The sequence below is a fragment of the Saimiri boliviensis genome, chromosome 15 (genome assembly GCF_048565385.1).
Source record: "Saimiri boliviensis isolate mSaiBol1 chromosome 15, mSaiBol1.pri, whole genome shotgun sequence".
NCBI classification, from domain to species: Eukaryota; Metazoa; Chordata; class Mammalia; order Primates; family Cebidae; genus Saimiri; species Saimiri boliviensis.
The window spans coordinates 18,497,185-18,520,525 of NC_133463.1; the positions used below are offsets into that span (position 1 = coordinate 18,497,185).

The 23,341-nt window shown below is 38.5% G+C and overlaps 1 protein-coding gene across 2 annotated transcripts in view; it reads left to right on the plus strand.

Annotated features, from left to right (window-relative positions):
* Positions 1-23,341, plus strand: part of DNAJC5B (DnaJ heat shock protein family (Hsp40) member C5 beta) — a 108,082-nt gene that overhangs the window by 79,187 nt on the left and 5,554 nt on the right. For both annotated transcript variants that reach the window (XM_074386627.1, XM_003935534.4), the window contains 2 exons: positions 10,050-10,263; positions 14,106-14,277. In XM_074386627.1, coding sequence (XP_074242728.1) covers positions 10,050-10,263; positions 14,106-14,277 — 386 coding nt within the window. The remainder of the gene's footprint in view (positions 1-10,049; positions 10,264-14,105; positions 14,278-23,341) is intronic.

A 23,341-nucleotide genomic window follows, 5' to 3' on the forward strand; every position in this document is an offset into this window, starting at 1 on the left:
ACACCTCAATGAAATCAATGACTATCTGACAAAAACTGTCAGGATCAATTTTTTGGAATCTGGAAACTGACCAAAAGCTTTAAGCAACCAGGGTGCACTTATTTTTTAAAAAGTTAAATATCAGTAACGATAGCAAGCTTTGCAGCATTTTAACTTACCCTAGTCCCATACCTGCTCCCCAGTAGCCTTGATAATAACCCCACGTTACCAGTACAAATACTAGTACTCATACCAGAAAAGTCTTCATTTACAAAGAATTGTCACTGGTTGATCTGGCTGGTGGCTCCCTGGAAAACCTGCTCCAAAGGCTTATCTTATCTCATGTGAATCAGAACTTATCCAATACTAAAGCTGCTATCTGGAGTCAGGAGAGTAGTTGGTGAAACATTTATAGACAAATGTTTTGGTCACTGCTATGACTGAATAGACAGTCACTGGCCAGCCTAATCCTAAAGAGGATTAATTCTTCTTGCCTCCAAAAGAAGAGGTAAGAAAGATTGATGCAATTATGCAGGAGTGTAGAGATAGAAGGCTGTGGAGGACTTTCCGTCCAACAACTTTTTTATTCTTTTGAAGTAATAAGTGAGGTTCACTGTTGAGAGAAGGCAAGAGCATAAGGAAGGATCAAGGATAAGTGTGAGATGTTTGAACACCTGCCTTAGGAAACAAGAACAGAAACATACTGAGATCAAGCGAAAGGATTGGCAAGCAACATGGAAGACCAGTTCAGGTGAGAAAGTGTGTGCCTTTATTGGCTCCAGTTTGCATGGTTGTGCAATCTTCTCAACAATACTGGTCAGCCCAGAAACAGGAGTGGAATTAGTGGGTGGCTAGTGTTGTCTTCTTGGGGATGAAACAGGAAATCAGAATGAATAAGGAATTGAGTAAGATGGTTTGAGTAGCATTCAAGTGCATGAACACCAGATTCAGCCTGTATAGTTATGGAAATTGTCAGTGAGACTGCCAGTCTAGAAAAATAGGCCCTATTAAGTTTTAAAAGCAAGTTTGGAGAAAACTGGGTTAAGGAAGAATAAGAAAGTGAGAGCTTGACATAAAGATCAGAGGATAATGCTATTCGTTTTTGCACTGAGATAACTAAAAGACTAGAGACACTGGGAACCTAACAAGAGCTATTGGCAGGGACTGCCTCTGAAAACTACCAAGACCTGCTTGGAGCTTTGTCACTGGAGCTTAAGCCAGGAGCTGGCAGGAGGAAGGCCTACAGAGAGCAAGTGCTTGCTGAGAGCTTTGACTAGCACCAGTGGTGTGAGCTGCTTTGAAAGTAGAAGACAAGATATCAGGCTGAGGAAGTCTATATAGCCATTTATCCAACACCCCAATCTTATTCTCCCTTGACCTTCTAGTTCAGCTGAGATTCCTGGCCTGAAGAAAAACAATGAATGTAAATTTTCCCCCAGGAAACATAGTAAAGTTAGATGCCCAGAAAGTTTTATTGGAAGCATGAGCCAGGTACAGAGAATCTTGAGCTGTCTGCAGCCTACAGATTCTGTGGTTTGGTAGGTTGTGGGAGAATTATGTTATACAGTACACAGAAATTTTAGTGGCCTGCTAAAAGCTGCCAGTGACCCACTGGTGTCAGAACTTCAGGTCATTATCCCCTAAAGTAGTGCTTTATGATTGGTGTTGGATGTATATTTCATCCACTGTGTTTGCGCAAATATCCCGGTTCATTCTACCTTATTAGGGAGGGTAATGAACTGTCTCTTAACCAGCCATAGGAACAAATTGTAGTAACCAGAAGGCTACCTGAAACAAAGATTAAGTATTGTTGTGTGTTTAATCCTTACATTAAAAAAATCAAGTATAATGCCTTATCAAGTCAAGTTAATGCATATTCTAGTAAAAATTTGGGAAAATACTTGTCAAGCAATCATTGAGATGCAGTGGTTTCACCATCTCCACTACCACTAGAGGTCAGCACTTGACTCTCCATATGGTTCTGTATGAGGTTAAAAGACCAATTCTCTGAAACGATTATCATCTATGGTTCCTATTGTTATCTCATGCCATCTGTCTTGAATCACAAAGGTGACTGCATCCCAGAAAACAATAGAACACTCAAACAATGGCTGGGGTGAGTGGCTCAGATATTCCATCTGCAAATGTGAGAAAAATCATAGGATTGTGTAATGTGGCTTTCAGTGTGTCCTCAGTGGGGCCTGGCTGGTCAAAGTACTTGAATCATGTACTATGGTAGCAGGTGTTTCCGAAATAATTACACAGCAGGGGTAGCACTGGCATCATAATCTGCAATTTAAAACCAAATGGTGCCCTGAGCTTTCTCTTCTGTCCCTTATCAAGGACAGAGACTAATCCTGGCCCAGTGGCTCTTGAGTCCCTGAGCCCCACTAGCAATCTCAGCCACATACTGTACTCAAGCTTCTTGTGGGAGGGCAGTTGTACTGGGTGCCAAGTGCATGAAATGGTTGTAGGGGGTTTGAAGGATTGGGGGGGCTGATCAAGGGAAAAGATATGACCACAAGAGGCATTAACACATAATAAGCTTTGTTGGGTGTTGCTTGGGTACACAGACAGGGCTGTGTGAGAGGGGCCCTCACAGCATAAGACTGTCCAAGGGCTTTCAGTGAAGGGCCACCAGCCAGGAGAGGAGGGTGAGGGAACTTCTAAGGAAGAGGGAGTCAAAACGGGGGCTTATGGGTCTAGTTATGTCATGCGGCAGCATGGTAGGTCTCAGAGTCAGAGCGCTCCAAAGAACAATAAAAGTTTGAGGTCTTACAACCACAAAGCTCTACCTTATCAAGGGCCAGCAGAAGTAGAGTGAGGTTTTGCAAGGTAGGTAAAGCTGACTGACTCTACAAGGCTAGAAATCTGATGGTTGGGCTATTTTTTAGATAATTGAATGTGTTAAATAGACATTTCTCAAAAAAAGATATACAAATGGCCAACAAACATATTTTAAAATGCTCAACATCACTAATAATCAGGGAAATGCAAACTAAAACCACAATGAGGAATAGAAAACAAAACACTGTATGCTCTCACTTATAAGCTAAGCTATGAGTACACAAAGGCATACAGGGTAATATAAGGGACTTTGGAGACTCAGAAGGGGGAGAAGGATAAAAAACTGCAATGTGTGCTACTCAGGTGTCGGATGCACTAAAATCTCCACTATACAATTCACCCATGTAACCAAAAACCATTTGAACTCCAAAAGCTATTGAATCTGAAAATTCAATTTTTTAAATATTTTAAAATATTTAAGCATAAATAATTGGATGTATGAAAACATGACTTTGATGCTGGCAGGCTTCTGAGTTACTGGGTTTCAGCCTGTAGTGAAGAAATAAAAAAAAAAAAAGCCAGGGGCCAATACATAGAAGCTGTCTTTGGCTCATTTTTGTAACAGCATGTAAGGCCTTTGGTGGGATTAACATATAGTTGAAAGAAGACACTAAAGACACAAGTGATCATTAGGAGTTTCCTGGTTCTCACTGACTAGGTAATTTGTACCAGTTGTTCCTCCTGCTAAGAGCAACAAGAAAAACTGAAGGAACACACATGTGTGCACACACACACACACACACACACACACCCCTTAAAAGCGTTTGAGAGTAAAGAATTACTGCTAACTGGGCCCTGATCCTGGAGAACAGAAGCTGAAAGGCTAAGCAGGACTTTAAAAACAACCCAATAGAGAAGAAAGGAGAAAACTTGGACACTGGCCCAACAAGGATGAAGATCCTGCAATTTTATTGATATTCTGAAGTGCTGTCGTCCAGGAGAAAGAATAAACTAGAAGGAAATAATCCGTGGTTGACAATTACTTTGGTGGTTGTCAACAACGATGCCCCCTGGTTTTCATGTCCTTTGTTGTAAGTCATGAATCTGGGATGGCTCTCTGACCCAATTTAACTAATAGAATACCGCAGAACTGAGGCTGTGCCTAAATCTTAAAAAGGTCTAACAGTTTCTGCTTTTGTTTTAAGCTAGCCACCATTCAAGAAATTTAACAACCCCAAGAACATCTTGTTGTGAGAAGGCTCACCTAACCATGGGAAAAAGCCATGTGGAGGAGACCAGATTTCCCCAGACAGCAGCCCTAGCTAAGCTCCCCAACAACAGCCAGCACCGACTTACCAGCACATATATGAAGCCATCTTGGGGCAGATCCACCAGCTCCAATGACATTTCCTACAGCTGAAAATTGTCCCCACGAAGTTCTGCTCAATGACAACACTGGAGTAATTAAATAAAATTCTTGTTGCTTTAAGTACTAAACTTTAAAGTTTATTGCAGCTTGTTACAGAGAAATAAATAATAGGAACACCAGTCTTGTATGGACTGCAACTGAACTTTGAGTCAACTGGGTAGCCAAAAAAAGTCTTGATTTTTAGTTTAAAAAAAAAACTAAAAGATGATTTTAGTTTTGCAAAGACTCCAGGCATCTGAAAATAGGAAATAAAAATGCTTTCTGGTTTAAGATAAAATCTTCTTAGTCCTCAAATTCTTTCTTAAGTATGTTTTAATGCAATGTTAATGTTGGTCACAGGAATAAGCATACAAATCAAGACAATATGAACAAGATTTAGCAGAAATGAGATAACAGAAACAGAACCATGAGAATTTTAGCCATTTGAATGATCAGATACAGATGTTAAAATAACTATTTACAACCAAGAAGATAAAATATGAGATTGAGAATTTTTTTTTAATCCTGAAAATTATGGAAAGGGATATTTCAGATTCAGAAAAGAAATAGAAACTCTGCAACAGAAAATACAACCACCAAAGTAAAAAACCCAAAGGTAAGGATTACCAGGTTCAAGAGTTGACTGGAAGCTAAGTCGGAAGAAAATAGCAAGAAAGAATTACAAAGGATGGAAAATGAAATAAGATTTTAAAAATAGAATATTTATTAAGATAAAAGTAAAGAAGTTTCATTAACAAGAAAGAATTATAAAAAAATGGAAAAAGATTAAAAAATAGAAAATTCATTAACTTAGATATAAGCAAGTGGAGTCTAAAAAGGAGAGTAGAAAAATAATGGGGAAAAGCCATTTGAAAAAACAACATGTCGATTTTCCAGGTTCATGAAAGATATTAAACCACATATACTCAATAAAAGCAAGCAAAATAAATACAAAGAACTCTATACCCAGGAACATCACAGAAAAACTTCTAAAATCTAAAGCTGTAAAGCCTTTATAGCAACCATAGGAGAAAAATACAGATTGCTTTTAAAGCCCAACAATTAGACTTAACAACTGATTTTTCAACCAAGATAGAATAAGCCAGAAGACAGTAGACCAAAATCTTCAAAATGATGAAAGAAGATAACTGATAACCTAAAATTCTACATCCAGGAAGTTTTTCAAAATTGAGGTGACATAAAGTCATATTAAATTTTTTTAAAGAAAACTGTGAATTAATCCCCAGTGGATTTTTCACTTAAAGGAGGTACTAAGAATGTTTATAGACAGAAGGAAAATAATCTCAGATGGATGGTCAGAGATGTAGGAAAGAACTAATAGTAATAAAAATGGTAAATATGTGCATACATACATACAAATATTAATTGTATAAAATATCCTTAAATGCTAATTTCATGAAAGAATAATTACTCAAAGCTTAAACGACTCAGAGAATTAAAGTATATGCTACCAACAACACATAAGTTGAGAAGGGAGTAACAGTGTCCTTGCCCCAAGATTTTTGTGTTATTTTGGAGGAAAACAAAAGTACATTAACATTAGTCAAGGATTTTGAAATCTCCAAAGGACCCTGAAAACAATGATAAAAGAATATATATTTTTCAAACCAACAGGGGAAAAAAGTAGAGTAATGAGAAATTAAACCAACAAGAAGGCAGGAAAAGAAAGGGAAAAGAAATATGAGTATATTTTAGAAGGGACAAATAGAATATGATGACGAAACCTGAAAAATATCAGTAATTCCATTAAAAATAAATATAGACAAAATGCTTCAATTAAAAGAAAAAAGTCATTCTGAATAAGAAACTGACACCATATGGTTTTTACAAAAGACACATCTACTATTTAAGAATACAGAAAATTTGAAAATAAAAGGAGGGACAAAGATGCTATGCAGATGCTTATCAAAAGAAAGCTGTATAGCTTGATTAAAATTAAAGTGAAGACAGAAAGCATTACTACAGATAAAGAGGGATACTTCGTAATGATAAAAATTTGATCCACCAAGAATATATAACAGTTATAAGTTTATAGGCTCCTAAAACACATGGCCTAAAATATACAAAGCAAAGAGTTGACAGAACTTTAAGGAGAATTCTGCAAACCTACAGTCATAGTGGAAAGTTTTAACACACCTGGCTTGACAGATCAATAAAATGGATATCTTCTATATCCATTTTATAGAAGGATATAGAATATTTGAACAAAACAATTAACAAAATCAAAAACTATAAAAACAAAGTACCCAATAGGAACATTTATTAAACACACATGGAACATTTATTAAAATAATAAGACATAAGGCAAGACTCAAATTTTAAAGGATTTCAGTCATACCAAATATGTTCTCTAACAGCAATGCAATTACGTTACAGAGCAAAAATTTTTAAATAGCTGGATATTTTCCATATGTTTGAAAATTAGGAGGTATAATTTAAAATAACTCATGGCTAAAAATAACAAACCATAATTAAAATTATAAAAGATCTAGAATTCAATGCTACATATTAAGATGTGAAATGCAGTCAAAATATTACTCAGAGAAAAATTTATAGAGTTTAATTCATGTATTAGAAAACCAAATCCAGCAATAAATTTTGAGTTTATCCCAGAAACATAAGCTTCATCTAACATTTAAAAACTCAGTCAATTGCATTAACAGACCAAAAGAGAAACAACATATCTTCTCTATAGGTGCAGAAATAACATTTGATAAAATTCAACATTCATTCACTCTTAGTTAATTCAGAAGAAGGATGCCTATTACAGCCACTTTTGACATCATACTGGGAGTCTTAGCCAGGGCAGTGTGATAAGGAAAAAATGTAAATAATATAAGGATTTGAAAGAAAATAAATCCAATTATCACTTGAGATTATATAATTGTGTATGTAGAAAATCCAAAAGAATTTATAATTCAATAAAATTCTCACATGAGCTTGGGAAATTAGAAGGATGAAAAAAAATCAACATACAACAGTTATTTCAAACCTAAGTATAAAAATAGAAAAATTCTTTTTATCTGCAATGAATAGTTAGGAAAATTTTTATATGTCAAAATCTCAAAAAAATTAAGTTCCCAGGACTAAATCCAAGAAAATAGACATAGGACATAGAGGTAAAAATGATAAAACTTTAAAATTCTTTAAAAAGATCTAAATAGGTGGACATATTATACACGTCAATCTCTAAATCTGTAGAGTTAATGCAATCGCAATAAAAATCACAATAGGTTGCGTGAATGTGTGTGTGTGTGTGTGTGTGTGTGTGTAAATTAAGAAACTAATTTTATAATTCATGTGGACATGCACAGGACCCATAATAACCACAGAACTCTTGAAGAACAACAATATGGAAGAATTTGCTCTTTAAGATATGAAGACATATTTTAAGCCATCATGTGTAAGAGTGTTATTGGTCCAGAAATAACCAAATTGACCAATGGAGCAAAATACAGATCCCAGAAATCCAAGGAAAGGATTTTCTTTTCCTAATAAATGGTGCTACAAAAGTGGAATATCTATATAAAATAAGTGAGATTGGACACCTGCCCTCCACCACATTACAATGTCAGGGTATAAATGGGCCATAGATTTCCATATAAAGGGAAAAACTAAAAAGATTTTAGAGTTATAGAGAGTTTATAGAAAAATATCTTCCTGAATTGAGGAACAGATTGGTTAATTCAGGTAAATTAAAATAAGGAATTTCTGTTCACCAAGAAATATCATAAAGTAATACAACAAGAAAGCTCCAGAATGGGAGAAGATATATGTGATACATATAACTGACAGATAATTCATGTCAAGAATATGCATTTTAAAAATACCACTAATTAACTTTAAAAACCAAACTAAAAACTTGTAAAAGACTAAAATTCATTTAGAGAATATCCAAACGGTATACATGACAGCCTCATACAAACCACGAGATTGATAAACATGAAAATATTTTAAGAGCTGGGACATCATGGTCAGAATCGGACCTCAGGTGATTCAGAGACTGGTAGAGAATGGTAGGTAGCAGTAGTAGTTTGATAGCATCTTAAAGTGTTAGATAGGGCAAGGAAGAGAATGGAGCAAAACATTGCAACTCTTAGAATTATGCCACTGCCTCCAAATAGGAAGATCTTGAGGGCTTTAGATAATTACAGCTATAAACCACACGTTTATCTTATCTGCCACTAATTAAATTCACTATGCATTTTAGTTGAAAGCTGTCATTAGATTTTGAAGAGAAAATTAGAGGCATTGAATGCTATTTCTAATATTAGCTACAGCCATACCACATTGACAGGTGACCAAGAGTGTAGGGACATTTAGAGTTAAAGACTCACATTCTGGTTGAATATTATGTCACTTTAAGTATCAAAGTAGAAATGACAACAGATACTTTAACAACGCATAGGTGCCTACTCTATTTAAACATACTCCAAACACTTCCTTTAAACATACTCCAGACACACCCTACATTCCATAGTTGTTTAAATAGAATAGGCGCCTATGGACAACACGCAAGAGGGTGAGACATTGCACGACCACCTCCTCAACAGTTGTGGAATGTTGGCAGCTGTCTCTGCTCACCATGTTTCCCGAGGATTCCTTGGAGCCAAGAGTATCTGCCAAGAGGAATCAAAATGTTGCTGATGACCAGGAATTGGATGTGTTACAAGTGGAGGTGTTCCAGCTCTCCAAATTGGCCAACTCCATTGTTAGCAGTGTGATAAATGGATTGAGTGCATCTGCCCTTGTGAGTTGACAAAGATCCAAGCTGCTTAAAAAAATGACAGGAAGCCACACTAGAAACAAGAAAATGTGTGTATTTGCCAGAGATCTCTTACTTCCTTTTTTTTTTTTTTTTTTTTTTTTTTTCGCCAAGACTGTGTCACTCCAGCCTGGGCAACAGCTTTTAAAAATTTTGGTGATTTAAAGCATCCTGATGCTGAGCTCCTTAAATTTTCATCTACTTCCTAATCATTAATACTTTAGTTCCTAAAATAGATGTGATTTGTTCCATTTATCATGTAGATTGATTTATAAGGTATACTTACTCTTCTGCTTTACTTCTGGACTTACATTACTGTTTTAAAATGAAACAATTTGATTTAAACTGATACAATAAACAAAAGCTTAAGGTGTGTTCCTACATAGACCTATGAGGGAGATGAGCCAGGTGGAATTTCTAGCAAAGTCCCTCAGGAACTGATTTCTGATCCACAGAGGAGAAGGCCTTATGCCCACAGGTAAATTTCTGTAGATTAGTAAGCGGAAAGGTCTATTTGGAAAGAGACCAAATATATATTTGAATACAAAGGAAGTCACAGTATTTGCTCAGAAAAACCAAGAGAGAGTTAGGATTTGTGGAAGATTAACGAAGGGTTAACAAAATATAATTTTGTTCAAGAGAGACTTTTTTGATAGCTGAGTTGAACTTTTAGAATATATGTTGTGACGTTCTGTTAATTCTGGAAAGTTCTTCTGGTACTAAAAGAAAGTATGATGTAAACTGGTCCTGTTGCTCTTAAAGGTCTGTAGGGGTGGGCTACTGATAGCTTCTCGGTAAAAAGAAACTTTGCATATTTGCCAGCGACAAATATTTCTCAGACTCAACAATCATGCAGATACTGAAAATTCTTCCGGAAATGTGAGAGGAGAAATAGTACTATTGTGCCTGTGCATTCGAAACAAGAGACACCGTTTAGTGAAAATGTACTTATTAGTTTATCACTAGTCTGAAACTTACCATTTCACAGTATTTGCATGAATAATGTACAAATGAACAGTGCTTTTCTAAAAGGACATCGTTCATTCTTGTCAAATAACACAGTTTCCTTGTTTTCCCTTTATTTTAAAGAAAACTGGCCCTGAAACACCATCCAGACAAGAATCCAGATGATCCAGCTGCTACTGAGAAGTTTAAAGAAATCAACAATGCCCACGCAATACTTACCGATGCCTCAAAGAGAAGCATATACGACAAGTACGGATCGCTGGGACTCTACGTGGCTGAGCAGTTTGGAGACGAAAATGTTAACACCTATTTCACGCTGTCGAGCTGGTGGGCAAAGGTGAATCTGAATTTCCTTTCTTCACAAACAATCTCTTGTAAGACCATGATATTAATCACTCTTTTAGATTCCATTTCAAAGGAAGTATAACCTTCCTGTTATTAAACTCTGGTAAGCAAGAGGAGATAGTGCTTCCACTGAAAGCTATTATTTAGGATCATTTCTGGTTTAGCTCATCAAATAATTGTAAGATACAACATGATTTAAAATACTTCTATACATTAATTATATTTGAATTTGGAGCTTCAGATTAATTCTTTATAATGACTAATTAAGGACTGAGTCATTGCTCAAAACCAAAAATAATTTATTAGTGTGACAACTGCTTAATAAATTATTATGGGGCAAATTTAGCCATGTCCTTTGCTATCTATAGCATAGGCTACATCAGCAAACACAATACTGGGGAGAATGAGTGGTAATTATGTCAGAGACTCACATGGAGCCTGCTGTGAGGTAGAGGGGAAGGAAATGAGGGGGAAAAGGTAAGAATTTACTATTGGAGGACAGGGAACTGGAGAAGCAGAGATGGGGACAGAGAGCAAAATGGATATCTAGTCAAGCAAAAGGTGACATTTTTAAGAACTTAGTGCAATCAGAATTGACTTTTGTGTGGTAAATTTTGTTTGGTTTCCCAGGGATCTCTAGAACATATAAGTTTGATGATAGTTTTTGTTTGTGAATATTAATGTCCTTGTCTTCTGATAAAAGTATATTTACACACGGGTCATGCGTGTAGTCCATCAACATATTTTGTGGACAGTTCACATTCATGTAAGTTTCAATACACAATAATGATTATTAAATATCTAAAAAGGCAGGTTTCATGCTCATAGTATCTGATTGCTATTTTCTTCCACTAAATCTGGCTAAATTGAGTTTTACTTATGCAGGAAGAGAGAGAATATGTTTTTGTACATCAGCCTGCAAAAGGAGTCTTGCAACCTAGCCTCATTTGCTTGCTATAATCCTCAGAGTTCCTTTTCTCAGGGATGCCTGGAATTCCCATTTGAAACCCCTTTCTCTATTGCTAAAGACTGGGGGAGACAGAAGTTCCTGTCAAGCAGATCTGGAACTTGGAATGCGAGTGTACACACTGGCAATGTTATTTATGTCAATAGATTGAACGTTCATAGGACAGTGAACAGTACAAGCTTCTGTGAGTTTGCGTGGGAACCCAACCTCCAGGCATGACACTATTTCCATGGGAAGATACTGCAGAGGCAAGTCCAGATAATTACACACAACCACCTGATTGCACATCAGGGCCTGCCTGCATAAACATGATAATAAATTTCCTTGCCCAGGAAGGGGACAAAATTGATCAAAATTCATATGGACAAGCACAATCTGCCCAGTAGTGTGAGATATAAACAAAATAATTTCTGGTGTGGTTCTTTAAACATAAGGCCACACAAAAAAATATCTTTTCCTTCTCCTTGTGCCAAAGCCCAGTTTCATGGCATCCATCAGAGTGGCCCTGCATGTAGCAATCATGTGTTAAATACACACTACATGAATGAATCCATGTACCTAAAAGATACGTATTTATGAAAATATTAGACAACTACTTGTGCCTAGTACTGTGCTAAGTGCTGTAAGAGATAAAGCAAGGTTTTCTTTCTTTCTTTCTTTCTTTTTTTTTTGAGATGGAGTTTCACTTTTGTTGCCCAAGCTGGAGTGCAATGGCACAATCTCGGCTCACCACAATCTCTACCTCCCGGGTTCAAGCGATTCTCCTGCCTCAGCCTCCCGAGTAGCTGGGATTACAGGCATGTACCACCATAACCGGCTAATTTTGTATTTTTACTAAAGATGGAGTTTCTCCATGTTGGCCAGGCTGGTCTCAAACTCCTGACCTCAGGTGATCCACCCACTTCAGTCTCCCAAAGTGTTGGGATTATAGGAATGAGCCTCTGCACCAGCCAAAGCAAGGTTATTTTCACAGAAGGCAAACAATCAGGTTAGAATAATTAAAGAACAAAACAGTATATGAATGAAAAGAAAAAGTTCAGAGAAGGAAACAATATGGGAATTGCAAAGTAAAAAACAAAAAGGACAAAAATAGCTAAAGAAGGGAGGAGTTTGGGGCAATGGCTCAAGAACACCGCGTGGGAGGGCATGGAGACAGTGAGACAGAGGGTGTTGCAGTTGTTTTCAGAGCAATTTACCTAAGACTATGAAAATGTAAATTTTCCATAGAGAAGAGATTATATGTTTGAGTATGTGACTGAAACTCCCCTACTCCGAGCCATCAGAGGCTCCACCCCACACATGGAGCGAGGGTCAGAGACGAAGTCCAGGGCTAGGAAGCAGGAGTGGGGCAGATGAGGGTCGTCAGCATCAAAGATTTCTACCTTAAGTTATTGAAGAAGTACACAGGCACACAGGTCCTCTTTATCCCTCTGGCTCCCTTAATTAGATAAAAATCTGTGTTTCAATTAAAGATGTATAAACCCTTTTTTCTATTTCAATTTACATATTTTTGATAAAATTATAAATTGATTTTTCTCAATTCACAAAAAATGGACTTTTTATAACCAGATTGGGAGAATCAAGAGTTCTTTTAATCTTTAGCTATAAGAAACTTAGCGAGCAAACCTTTTATGTTTTTGGGGAAATCCTGCTGCTGTTCACCAGGTAGAGCAAATCATTTGTTTATTTATTACTTCATACAATCATTAATTCAGCTGGTATTTTATAAGCATCTACCACATACCAGGTACTAAATCCTTAAGTAGGAGGAACTGAAAGATGACTAGCTATCTAGCTGACAGTGCCAGCTTGCAGGAAGCTCAGAGTCTAATACAATGAAACAGACCTACAAACTGATGATTGTTCTAAAAATATCACTTAAAGAAAGCAGCAAAGTAGAAGTCTGCATGAAATGCAACTGAGCACAAAGGAGGGAGTCATTGTTTTGGGCAGGATAAGGAAAGATGTCATAGAAGGGATCTTTAAGATGAGTCTTACCCACCAGGTGGGTGTTTTGTTATGTGACTGGGGAATTGGGAGTTGGACGTCCCGGCAGATGAATGCCTGTATTGGATAGGGAGAGCAGAGCTATAAGGGAAGGAAAGGCAAGAACAGGGCTGTGCTGGTGGTGCAGGGAAGCATTGGCAGAGCCGGATCCCCATCATAAGGAACTTGGCTATATCTGAGAGGCAGGAAAGCCATAGCATGGGTTCAAGAGAACGTGTATTTCAGAAAGTTCACTCCATCAGCAATGTGCGGCATGGATTTAAGGGAGGCAAGAGGCGAGGCAGGGAGGCCAATTGGGAGGCTGCTGGAGTATCCAGACAAGACATAGTAAAGGTCAATTCTGAAGCCTGGCTGGCCAGGATAGAGGCATGAAGGAGGATACAAGATGCCTGAGGAGAGACCTCTCCAGGATTTGGTGACCAGCAGGAATGTGAGTGTAGGAGGCGGAGGTATCAGACAACTCATTCTTTACCATTCTGGTGAGAATGATTCAGCGCCCCTTGCTAGCTCTAGAGGTTTTGTTGGTTGGTTTTTTGGTTTTTGTCCTTCCTTGCTCTGCTCTTAATAAAGATCACTATATAGCTTAAGAATAAAAAAAGAAATGCCATGCTTTAATTACTTTAGCTACAAGTCATTTCTTCTGGGTCTAATTTATAGGCCAAACTTTACCAGGAAATTGGTTTCCAAGGAAATGAAATAGTTTGTATGTGGAGTAAGGATGAGGGTGAAGAAGTGGCCTGTGGGGTGAACTGTGAAGTCTTCAGGTCTCTGGGGGCACCTGGGTGCAGACTTGATTTCTGGGGTTCTCCCCCCACCCCATCACCCCTCATCCTCATTTTGTTCTGCCTCTGTTTCCCTAGACCCTGTTTGTTATCATCGGCCTCTTGACAGGCTGCTATTTTTGCTGCTGCCTGTGCTGCTGCTGCAACTGCTGCTGTGGACGTTGCCGGTCCAAGTCATCGGTGCCAGAAGAGGACTTCTTTGTGTCCCCAGAGGATCTGGAGGAGCAGATCAAGTCCGACATGGAAAAAGGTGGAGTAGGATGAAAGCAGAAGTAGTGGGTGTCCATTTACAGGCCTGAGCAAGCACCAGGTCTCATGGGGCCAGCTATCACTAAAGCAGGAGAGCTCTCACAACCAAATGGGTGGAACCTCACAGAATGCCAGCTTTGGGACAGCATCTGGGGAGAATAAAAAGACAGATACCTTTACTAGGCATAGAGAAAAGCAGGGTCTGAGGCCGTAAGAAAGAAAATCATGAAATATGCTGATGATGAAACAAAGCAAAAACAATTCAGGTCTCATTGCAAGAGAGTGAGCACTGGATTCAGGGAGGATTGGGTGAGAATGCTCAGGGCAGGAGAACCAAGGTAGAAACTTGTCACAGAAAAAGCATTTCAGCTGGTTCCTTTAGGGTCTTTGTTGATATAGAAGAAGGTGGGCATCAAAAAAAGTCACCAACTCTTGACTTTGCTTCTTTTTGATGACTTGATTATGAATTTGGGTGAACTAGGAGAGAGAAGTCCTTCTTTCCCTGAAATGTAGCTTTTTTCAGGAGTAGCCTCAAACCAGCATGAAGAATGTGACTATTTGTTTTGTTAACCCACCTCCATATGTCCTGGTGCTGAGATCTCGCAGGATTCACAGCACCAGGAATACTTTATGTCCTCTGGGAAATGCCTTTGTATAAAAAAGCTGGGGTCAAATGTGCCATTGTCCTGCTTCACCTTACAGCTATGATCCTCTTGTCATTCTCTCCTGTTATTCTGTCTCATAGTTATCCTGTATTACAGACTTTATCACTGAATCCCCAAAAAATCTACTCAGTCAAATAAAAAAATTACTTGATAATTTAGACAGTGGTCCATTTTTGTCAGAACTGCTAAAATTAGGAACAGTGTAGTTTTCTGGACTGTAGTTTTCTGATTCTTTTGATCACACTGAAACAGAAATTCCAGGTCATCAAGCATCAGAGACTAGTTGAAGGCGTCCACACACCATTTATTCCCTGTGAAATGCAATGCTATGTAATATCCAGGTATTATCCACCCTGACTCCAGCTCAAAGGAAGGGGTCTTCAATCATGTGAATTTTACAGATTCCCAGAGAAGACAGAAGGGGTTTTCTTGAAACCTGGGACCCCTTGCTGTGGGGACCTGTAGGTAGCCAGTCCAGCAAACAGAGTGGGTGTTTTGACCATTTTTTAATTACTGTCCTTGAAGCCAAATTGTGGGCCCACAGTGAAATAGAATTATAACTTTCTTTTGCTGTATTTGAGATACAAAAGGACAAATTAATCTTTTAATGGGGGCATATATACCAAAAAGACCAAGCAAGCAGGATTACAAATAAATGGGTTAAGGAGTAATATATGCATGGAAACTTCTTCTCTTCAGGAAAAGGTCCATGACATTGACAACTTGCATCAGAATGATGAACCTAGCATCTGAATCCCATCTGCTCTTGTAAGGGAGAGAAACTGTTATAAGATCATGTCAGGGGTTGCTGGCCCCATAGACCATGGGAACTCCCATAACACCCATCAACCCAGCCCAGTACTCAGTCACTGACAGAGGACCAGAAGAGACAGCAAGACAGGAGAGTATCTTCATCATCCTCCACTGGGCCTACTTATCTGAACTTTTCCTTTAGAGTGGGAAAACCAAACCTAAGTGAATTGAACCTAGATATCCCCCATCCAGTGTTTCATACTTCTCTGAACAGGCTCACAGTCTTTCCTGTTTTAAATTAGGTAAAAGCTCCACCAGGTCATTTCAATAGACCTTCTTTGTGGAAGATTTCTTTTCTGGAACAGAAATCCATAGTAGGTGCCAGATTCCACCCAGGTTTCCTCCCTGCTGGGTGATTGGTGATGAATCTACATGTCTCTCACTGTTGTCAGCTCTGACACCCCAGAGCTACCGATTTTATCACAGAGGTCAGATTCTGGACAAAGTGAACCATGATTCTGTTTGACTGTGTTATTAAGAATTCTTAATCAAAAAGAAAAGCTTTATCTTATTTTTAAATATTTAGCAGCTCCTATGCAGGGATCCAGATTTTGTGGGACTTGAAATTTACACAATTTGGGCAACCCTCTTTAAGAAAAAGGACATAAGATTAGATCAGAAAGTGAGTATTTATTTAGAATGAGAAAAAGAAATCACAAGTTGCAAGGCTTAAATACTTAACAATACCATAAGTTTCACAAAATCTAGAAAAATAGCAATTGTTTTACTAACTGCCTGGCACACCTCTGAAATATGAATCCTAGATGGGAGGTAATTAACGCTTAATGCTCCAAAATCTCCTTTGACTTTATGTCTCATATCCAGGGCATGTTGATGTAATAGGTGGGCTCCTGGAGCCTTGGGCAGCTCTGCCTCTGTGGGTCTGCAGGGTACAGTCCCTGTGGTGGCTTCTCCCAGCTGGTATTGAGTGCCTGAGGGTTTTCAAGGCTCTTGGTGCAAGCTGTTGATGGATCTACCTTTCTGGGGTCTGGAGGTTGGGGACCTTCTTCTCACAGCTCCACTAGGCAGTGCCCCAGTAGGGACTCTGTGTGGGGCCTCCAAACCCACATTTTTTTTCTGCACTGCCCTAGCAGTTTCTCCATGAAGGCTTCACCCTTGCAGCAGACTTCTGTCCAACATCCAGGCATTTCCATACATCCTCTGAAATCTAGAGGGAAGATCCCAAAGTTCAACTCTAGTTTTCTGAATGCCTGCAGGCTCAATACCACTTGGAAGCCACCAAAGGTTTGAGGCACCATCTGAAGCAATAGCCTCAGCTGTACCTTGCCCCTTTAGGCCTCATCTGGAGCTGGAGTGGCTGGGATGCAGGGCATCACATCTTGAAGCTGCACAGAGCAGTGAGGCCCTGGACCTGGCCCAAGAAGCCATTTTTTTTCCTCCTAGGCCTGCAGGCCTGTGATGGGAGGGCCTTTTGTGAAGGTCTGTTCAAGCCCTGGAGACATTTTCTCCATTGTCTTGGCCAATAATATTCAGCTTCTCATTACTTACGCAAATTTCTGCAGCAGGTTTGAATTCCTCCCCAGAAAATTGATTTTTCTTTTCTACCATATAGTCAGGCTGCAAATTTTCCAAACCTTATGCTCTGCTTGCTTTTTAAACATAATTTCCAATTTCAAATCATCTCTTTGTGAACACATATAACTAATGCTTTCAGAATTAGCCAGATCACCTCTTGAATGCTGTGCTGCTTAGAAATTTCTTCCATCAGATACCCTAAATAATCTCTCTCAAGTTCAAAGTTCCACAAATCTCTAGGACAGGGGGAAAATTCTGTCAGTCTCTTTGCTAAAATATAGCCTGAGTGGCCTTTGCTACAGTTCCCAATAAGTTTCTCATCTCCATCTGAGACCACCTCAGCCTGACTTCATTGTCCATATCACTATCAGCATTTTGGTCCAAGTCATTCAACAAGTCTCCAGAAAGTTCCAAACTTTCCCATATCTTCCTGTCTTCTTCTGAGCCCTCCAAACTGTTCCAACCTCTGCCTGTTACTCAGTTCCAAAGTCACTTCCATATGTTCAGGTTAACTTTATAGTAGTACCCCACTCTGCCTGTACCAATTTTCTGTATTAATCTATTATCACTCTGCTATAAAGATACTACCTGAGACTGGTTTAATTGATCTCCCAGTTATGCATGGCTTGGGAGGCCTCAGGAAATTTACAATCATGGAGAAAGGTGAAGGAGAAGCAAGTAGTTTCTTCACGAGGCGGCAGGAGGAGTGAGTGAAAGGGAAGTGCCACAGTTTTAACTTAATCAGATCTTATGAGAACTCATTCACTATCATGAGAACAGCATGAGGGAAGCCGTCTACATGATCCAATCACCTCCCTCCATAATTGGGGATTACAATTTGAGATGAAATTTGGGTGAGAACACAGAGCCAAACCATACCAGTAACCAAACATCACAAATTTCACTTTTAAGTACATGTTATAGGACATTATAACTATTTTAATTTATAGAAATCCAAATTTGAAATATTAAATCCTTTCTTACCCATTGACTCATTTAAAAAACTGTTAGAAATAGTTTTCACCTTCCTTAAGTTAGTTTTAACAATTCTAATTATGTATCTAAGACTTTTTCTTGCATGCTTGTTATTATGTACATATTCAAACATGCCTACTCCTTGACTCTAGCTAAAGTCTAAGGTATCTTTTGATGGTATAAAATGGCACCAATTTCTGTTCAGTACTGGTGGTACAGGGTGGGATTTGGTAGCAGAGGGGAGAGATTTGTTTGTGTTTTTATATCCCTTTAAACTTTATCAGAGTATAATCCAGCTTCTACCTTTAAGAAGTAAAGTGGGGGGAGTTCAAACAGTGGCATCTTCAGTATTCACTGGCAACTACGGGACTTATAAGCAGATTCCCATGTGTTTCTTAAAAATAGAAATATGCTCCCAATGGGATCCCAGGAACACGGAGGCATTCTATTGTTCTTATGAATCAATCAAGATCAAATGGAAGACAGATAGCATCTTGGGGGAACCCTTCCCCAGTTTTGTTGTCTTTGAAAATTTGAAACCTTAAAGGTAAAAGGTAATAGGTACAAAGTTATTTCCCTTACTTTTATACGTTCACAAATTAGAAGTTCTGACTTTGTGAAATTTTGGGTGGTATATTAAAAATTAGCCCACTTAGACCCTGTACTCCTCTAGTAGCTGAAGGCCATAATGAAATCAGAATTCCACTATGAGGGCTTTACAGAGCATCTTGAGAGAGAGTCTTGTTTAGTGGGACAATGTATGTATATGTAGTGTGTGTGTGCTCACGCATGCATATGTGTGTGTCTGTGTGTGTGATGGGAGGAAAGAAAGAGCGAGCGAGAGAGAGACAAGGTAGGGAAGCAAGAGCCCAAATTGGAACCAGTTATCTCTGACCACCCTGCTAAAGCAAACCCAAAATACAAGAGCTAAATTCAGTTTGGTTTTTCCAAGCTGAAGGCAATAGAATGACACCTGACCAAAATTTCCAGCTAAACCCTAAAAAGAAAACATTGTGGAGTCATGATTCCCCCCCACCTTTTTTTTAAGGAGGGAGAATAAAAGAAGAGTTTTATACTATTGACCTTGGATCTAAAAATGTGAGATTCAGTGCATAGAAAAATCTGTTGACTGCTTAATTGTTCTTGCCATTCACCTGGATAAAACCCAAATACATTCACAACCACTGAGATGAAGAGGCCATATGGCTTGTAATTAGACTCTCACTCTTGGCCAAGATATTGAGACATTTATTACATTGCTATTTAGTATTCATCATATCTTACTGCCCAGGAAAAAGGCACCAAGGAAGAGGTTAAATTCATCCTTCATCCTTCTGACACTCCCCACTCAAGCTTCCTCCTATCCATTTTCCCCAATTAAAAGGAATCCATTTCTAAAAACAACACATGGAAAACAATGCTTATACCTCATCAAGAATGCTTTGCTTCTTCTTTATATGAAAATATCAAGCAAGCAGCATCAAGGTCTTGGGCCAGAGCAGTAGGACAGGGGAGTCAGTTCTGAATGCTCCCCAAAAAAGCAGCTCAAAGGGATCCCAAGATTTATTTGACTTTTGGCTGTCAAGGTTCAGTGAGCAAACTTACTGGTTGGGTTTATTAAGAGTCTTTCGACAGAAAACATTTACTGAGCACTTAATATTTGTCTGATGCTATGCTAGGGGCTAGAGAAAATAAAGACATAGTTCCTGATATTTTGGAACTTACAAACTAGCAGGGGAGATGGGGAGACAAATATTAAGTAAATAATCACACAAATAACTAGTTAATTTACAGACACAATAACCCTGCCAAAGCAGAAGCACAGGGGCTGTCAAAGTGAGCACTTGGGGGCCTCATCTGCATGAAGGTTGAGGATACTTTCCTGGGAAGTGACATTTAAAGCGAAGACTTCAAGAAGGAGGCAGAGTTGAGGGGTAGAGGATTCTGGGGATAGTGCACTCTAGAAGGTATCAAGCTTATCTTAGTACGAGCAAAGAACTGTCACAGCCTCTCCCTATATTCTTGTGGATAAGATGGTGAATTGTGCTCTGTACGCCAAGAAAGGTAGGTAGAGTCGTATTGGGCTGTTCTATTGAATAGTTTTATCAAGTAATTGAATGAAGCAGAAGTTGTGCAATGACTATTTTTGCAAAGAAACCCAAACTGAGATATGCTTAGACAAAGGTTCAGACCATCAAAATGAAACCTGATAAATGGCAGTAGCTGGAATCCCCAACAGTTTGCTAGAGAAGTGCAAGAGTGGGTAGGATTACCTGGGAAAGGGAGAAAAGAACTTGAGAGACTAAGTGGGGAAAAATGCAAAAATGTAGAGGGGAGGTGAAATATTATTCAGCCATAAAAAGGAATGAGGTATTAATACATGTGGATGCTACAATGTGGATGAACCTGGAAAGATCACGCTAGATGGAAGAAGTTGACACCAAAGGACAAACATCATATGATTCCATTTATATGAACTATTTGGAGTAGGTAAATCCACAGAGGCAGAAAGTAGATTGGTGGTTGCCAGTGCCTGTGGGGCAGGAAGAATAGGGGGCAACTGTTTAATGGAGACTGAGTTTCCTTTTGGGGAGATAAAAATGTTTTGCAATTAGACAGTGTGAGTCATACATGAATTGTGTATGTACTTAATGCCACTGAATTGCTTACTTTAAAATGGTTGATTTTAAGTTATGTGAATCGTATCTCAATTTTAAAAATAGAGGAAAAAGTAGAGGAGAGGGTAGACCAAGATTTGACTAGAGAAAGAAACTGAACAGCTTTCTTTCAGGAAAGGAGAGTCCTTTGTTCTCTGCAAATTCACGCAGCACAGGGAGTGGAGGCTATCACAGGCCTAAGCAAGGCATCAGCATTCATGAAGAGTGGGGACCCGGCCAAGGCGACTGAGCCTTTTACACCAGCTAACTTGAGGGCAGTCCATGCCAGGGGCTAGGACAGAGGGCTGTGGAGTCTGTCCCAACTCAGGCCTCAGCTTTCTAAGTTACTGGCTGAGGTTCTGGGGGTAATTCACCTAACTCCTTTACCTGTTATTGTTTATCTCCAATATTAAATAGATACAAATAAATATGGCCTTTCTCAGAAAAAGAATATTACCACCACCTTTAGAGCTCTTTGTTTGCTCTTCCTTCCTCAGAAGTAATGATCTTGAATCATGAGTAACCAGTTCTTACTATTCTTTTTAGTATTACAACTTTATTTGTAATCCTAATGGCATACTGCTTGGTTTTCTCTATTTTTTGAACTTTAAGTGAATAGATTTATACACAATAATTATTTTTCTTCAACTTTCTTTATTTTTACTGTGTAGCCTTTCATTTAAAAAATAACTTCAACTTTTATTTTTGATTTGGGGGTACATATACAGGCTTGCTACGTGGGTATATTGTGTGATGCTGAGGTATGGGGTACAGGTCCCATCACCCAGGTAGTGAGCATAGTAGCCAATAGGTGGTTTTTCAACCCATGCCCCTTTCTCCCCTCCCCAACTCTAGCAGCCCAAAGTGTCTGTTACTACCATTTTATGTCCATGTGTGCTCCATTCAACGTTATCCTTCCAAAATTCATTCACATTGTGGCTGTCATTCATTCATTGTTGTATAATATTTTGAGAGAACATCCCGTAATTTATTTATCCCTTCTATCACTAATAAACATTTGAATACAGTCCACTTTTTGCCATTACAAATGGTGCTGTTACGAATGTTGTTGCACATATTTTCTGGTGCATGAATGGTGGAGTTTTTCTAGGCATATACAGAGGATGCAATTACTTAGTCAAAGGATATGCACTTGTACAACTTACTACCTAACACCAAGTAGTTCTGCAAAATTGTTGCACTAATTTACATTTTCACTAACAGTTAATAAGAGTTCCTGATGGTAAAGTTGTGACAATCTGGTAATCTGGCAGGTGGGAAATGGTGTGCCATTGTGGTTCTGGTTTTTATCTCCTTAATTACTGGTAAGGTTGAACATCTTTTCATATTTTAGTTGTTCATTTAAATTTCCCCTTCTATGAAATGCTCATTCAGATCTTTTGCAGGTTTAAAAATTATATCATCTGCCTTTTCCTTACTGATTTTTAAAATATTCTGGGTATTGATCTTCATTGATTATGTTTATTTAAAACATATTCTCCCAGTTTGTGACTTGGTGTTTGTTTTTTGTTTGTTTTTGAGATGGAGTCTTGCTTCCACTGCACAGGCTGTAGTACAGTGGCACGATTTCGGCTCACTGCAACCTCCACCTCCTAGATTCATGCAATTCTCCTTCCTCAGCCTCCCGAGTAGCTGGGATTACAGGTGTGCGCCACCATACCTGGCTAATTTTTTTGTGTGTTTTTAGTAGAGACAGGGCTTCACTATGTTGGCCAGGCTGGTCTTGAACTGCTGACTTCAGGTAATCCACCCTCCTTGGCCTCCCAAAGTGCTAGGATTACAGACATGAGTCACAGCGCCTGGCCAGTGTTTTATTCTTTATGGCGTCTTTTGATGAAACAAAGTTCATGACCTTAATATGGACAGACCTCCAGTCTTTGCCTTTATGTTTAGTGATTACTGTGTTTTGATTAAAAAATCCTGTACTACCTCAAACATATAAAGATGGTCTCCTATATAGATTTTCAAAGTTTTATAGTTTTGCCTTTTCACATATAAGGGTTTAATTACCTGGAATTGATTTTTATATGTGGTACGATGTGGGACTCCAATTTCATCTTTTTCCAGATAGAAAGCAAATTGTTCCAGCACACTGATTTCTAATTTTGGTTTTAATATACATTAAGTTTCAATAGATATATGGAGCAGTTTCTGGGCTTTCTGTTTTAGTCCATGTGTTTATTTTATGCAATACCAAGCCCATTTATAACAATCCCTAATATCTGTTTAAGCAAGTCCTCCTCACTTGTACTTAGGACAGCCATATATCCTTAGCATTTTGCTTTCTTATATAAATCTCAAAATCGGGTCTGTCAAGTTCTTTAACAAGAATTCCCTAAGCAAAACTTTTTAGGATCTTGGTTAGAATTGCAGTGAATCTACAGATCAACAGGTAAAA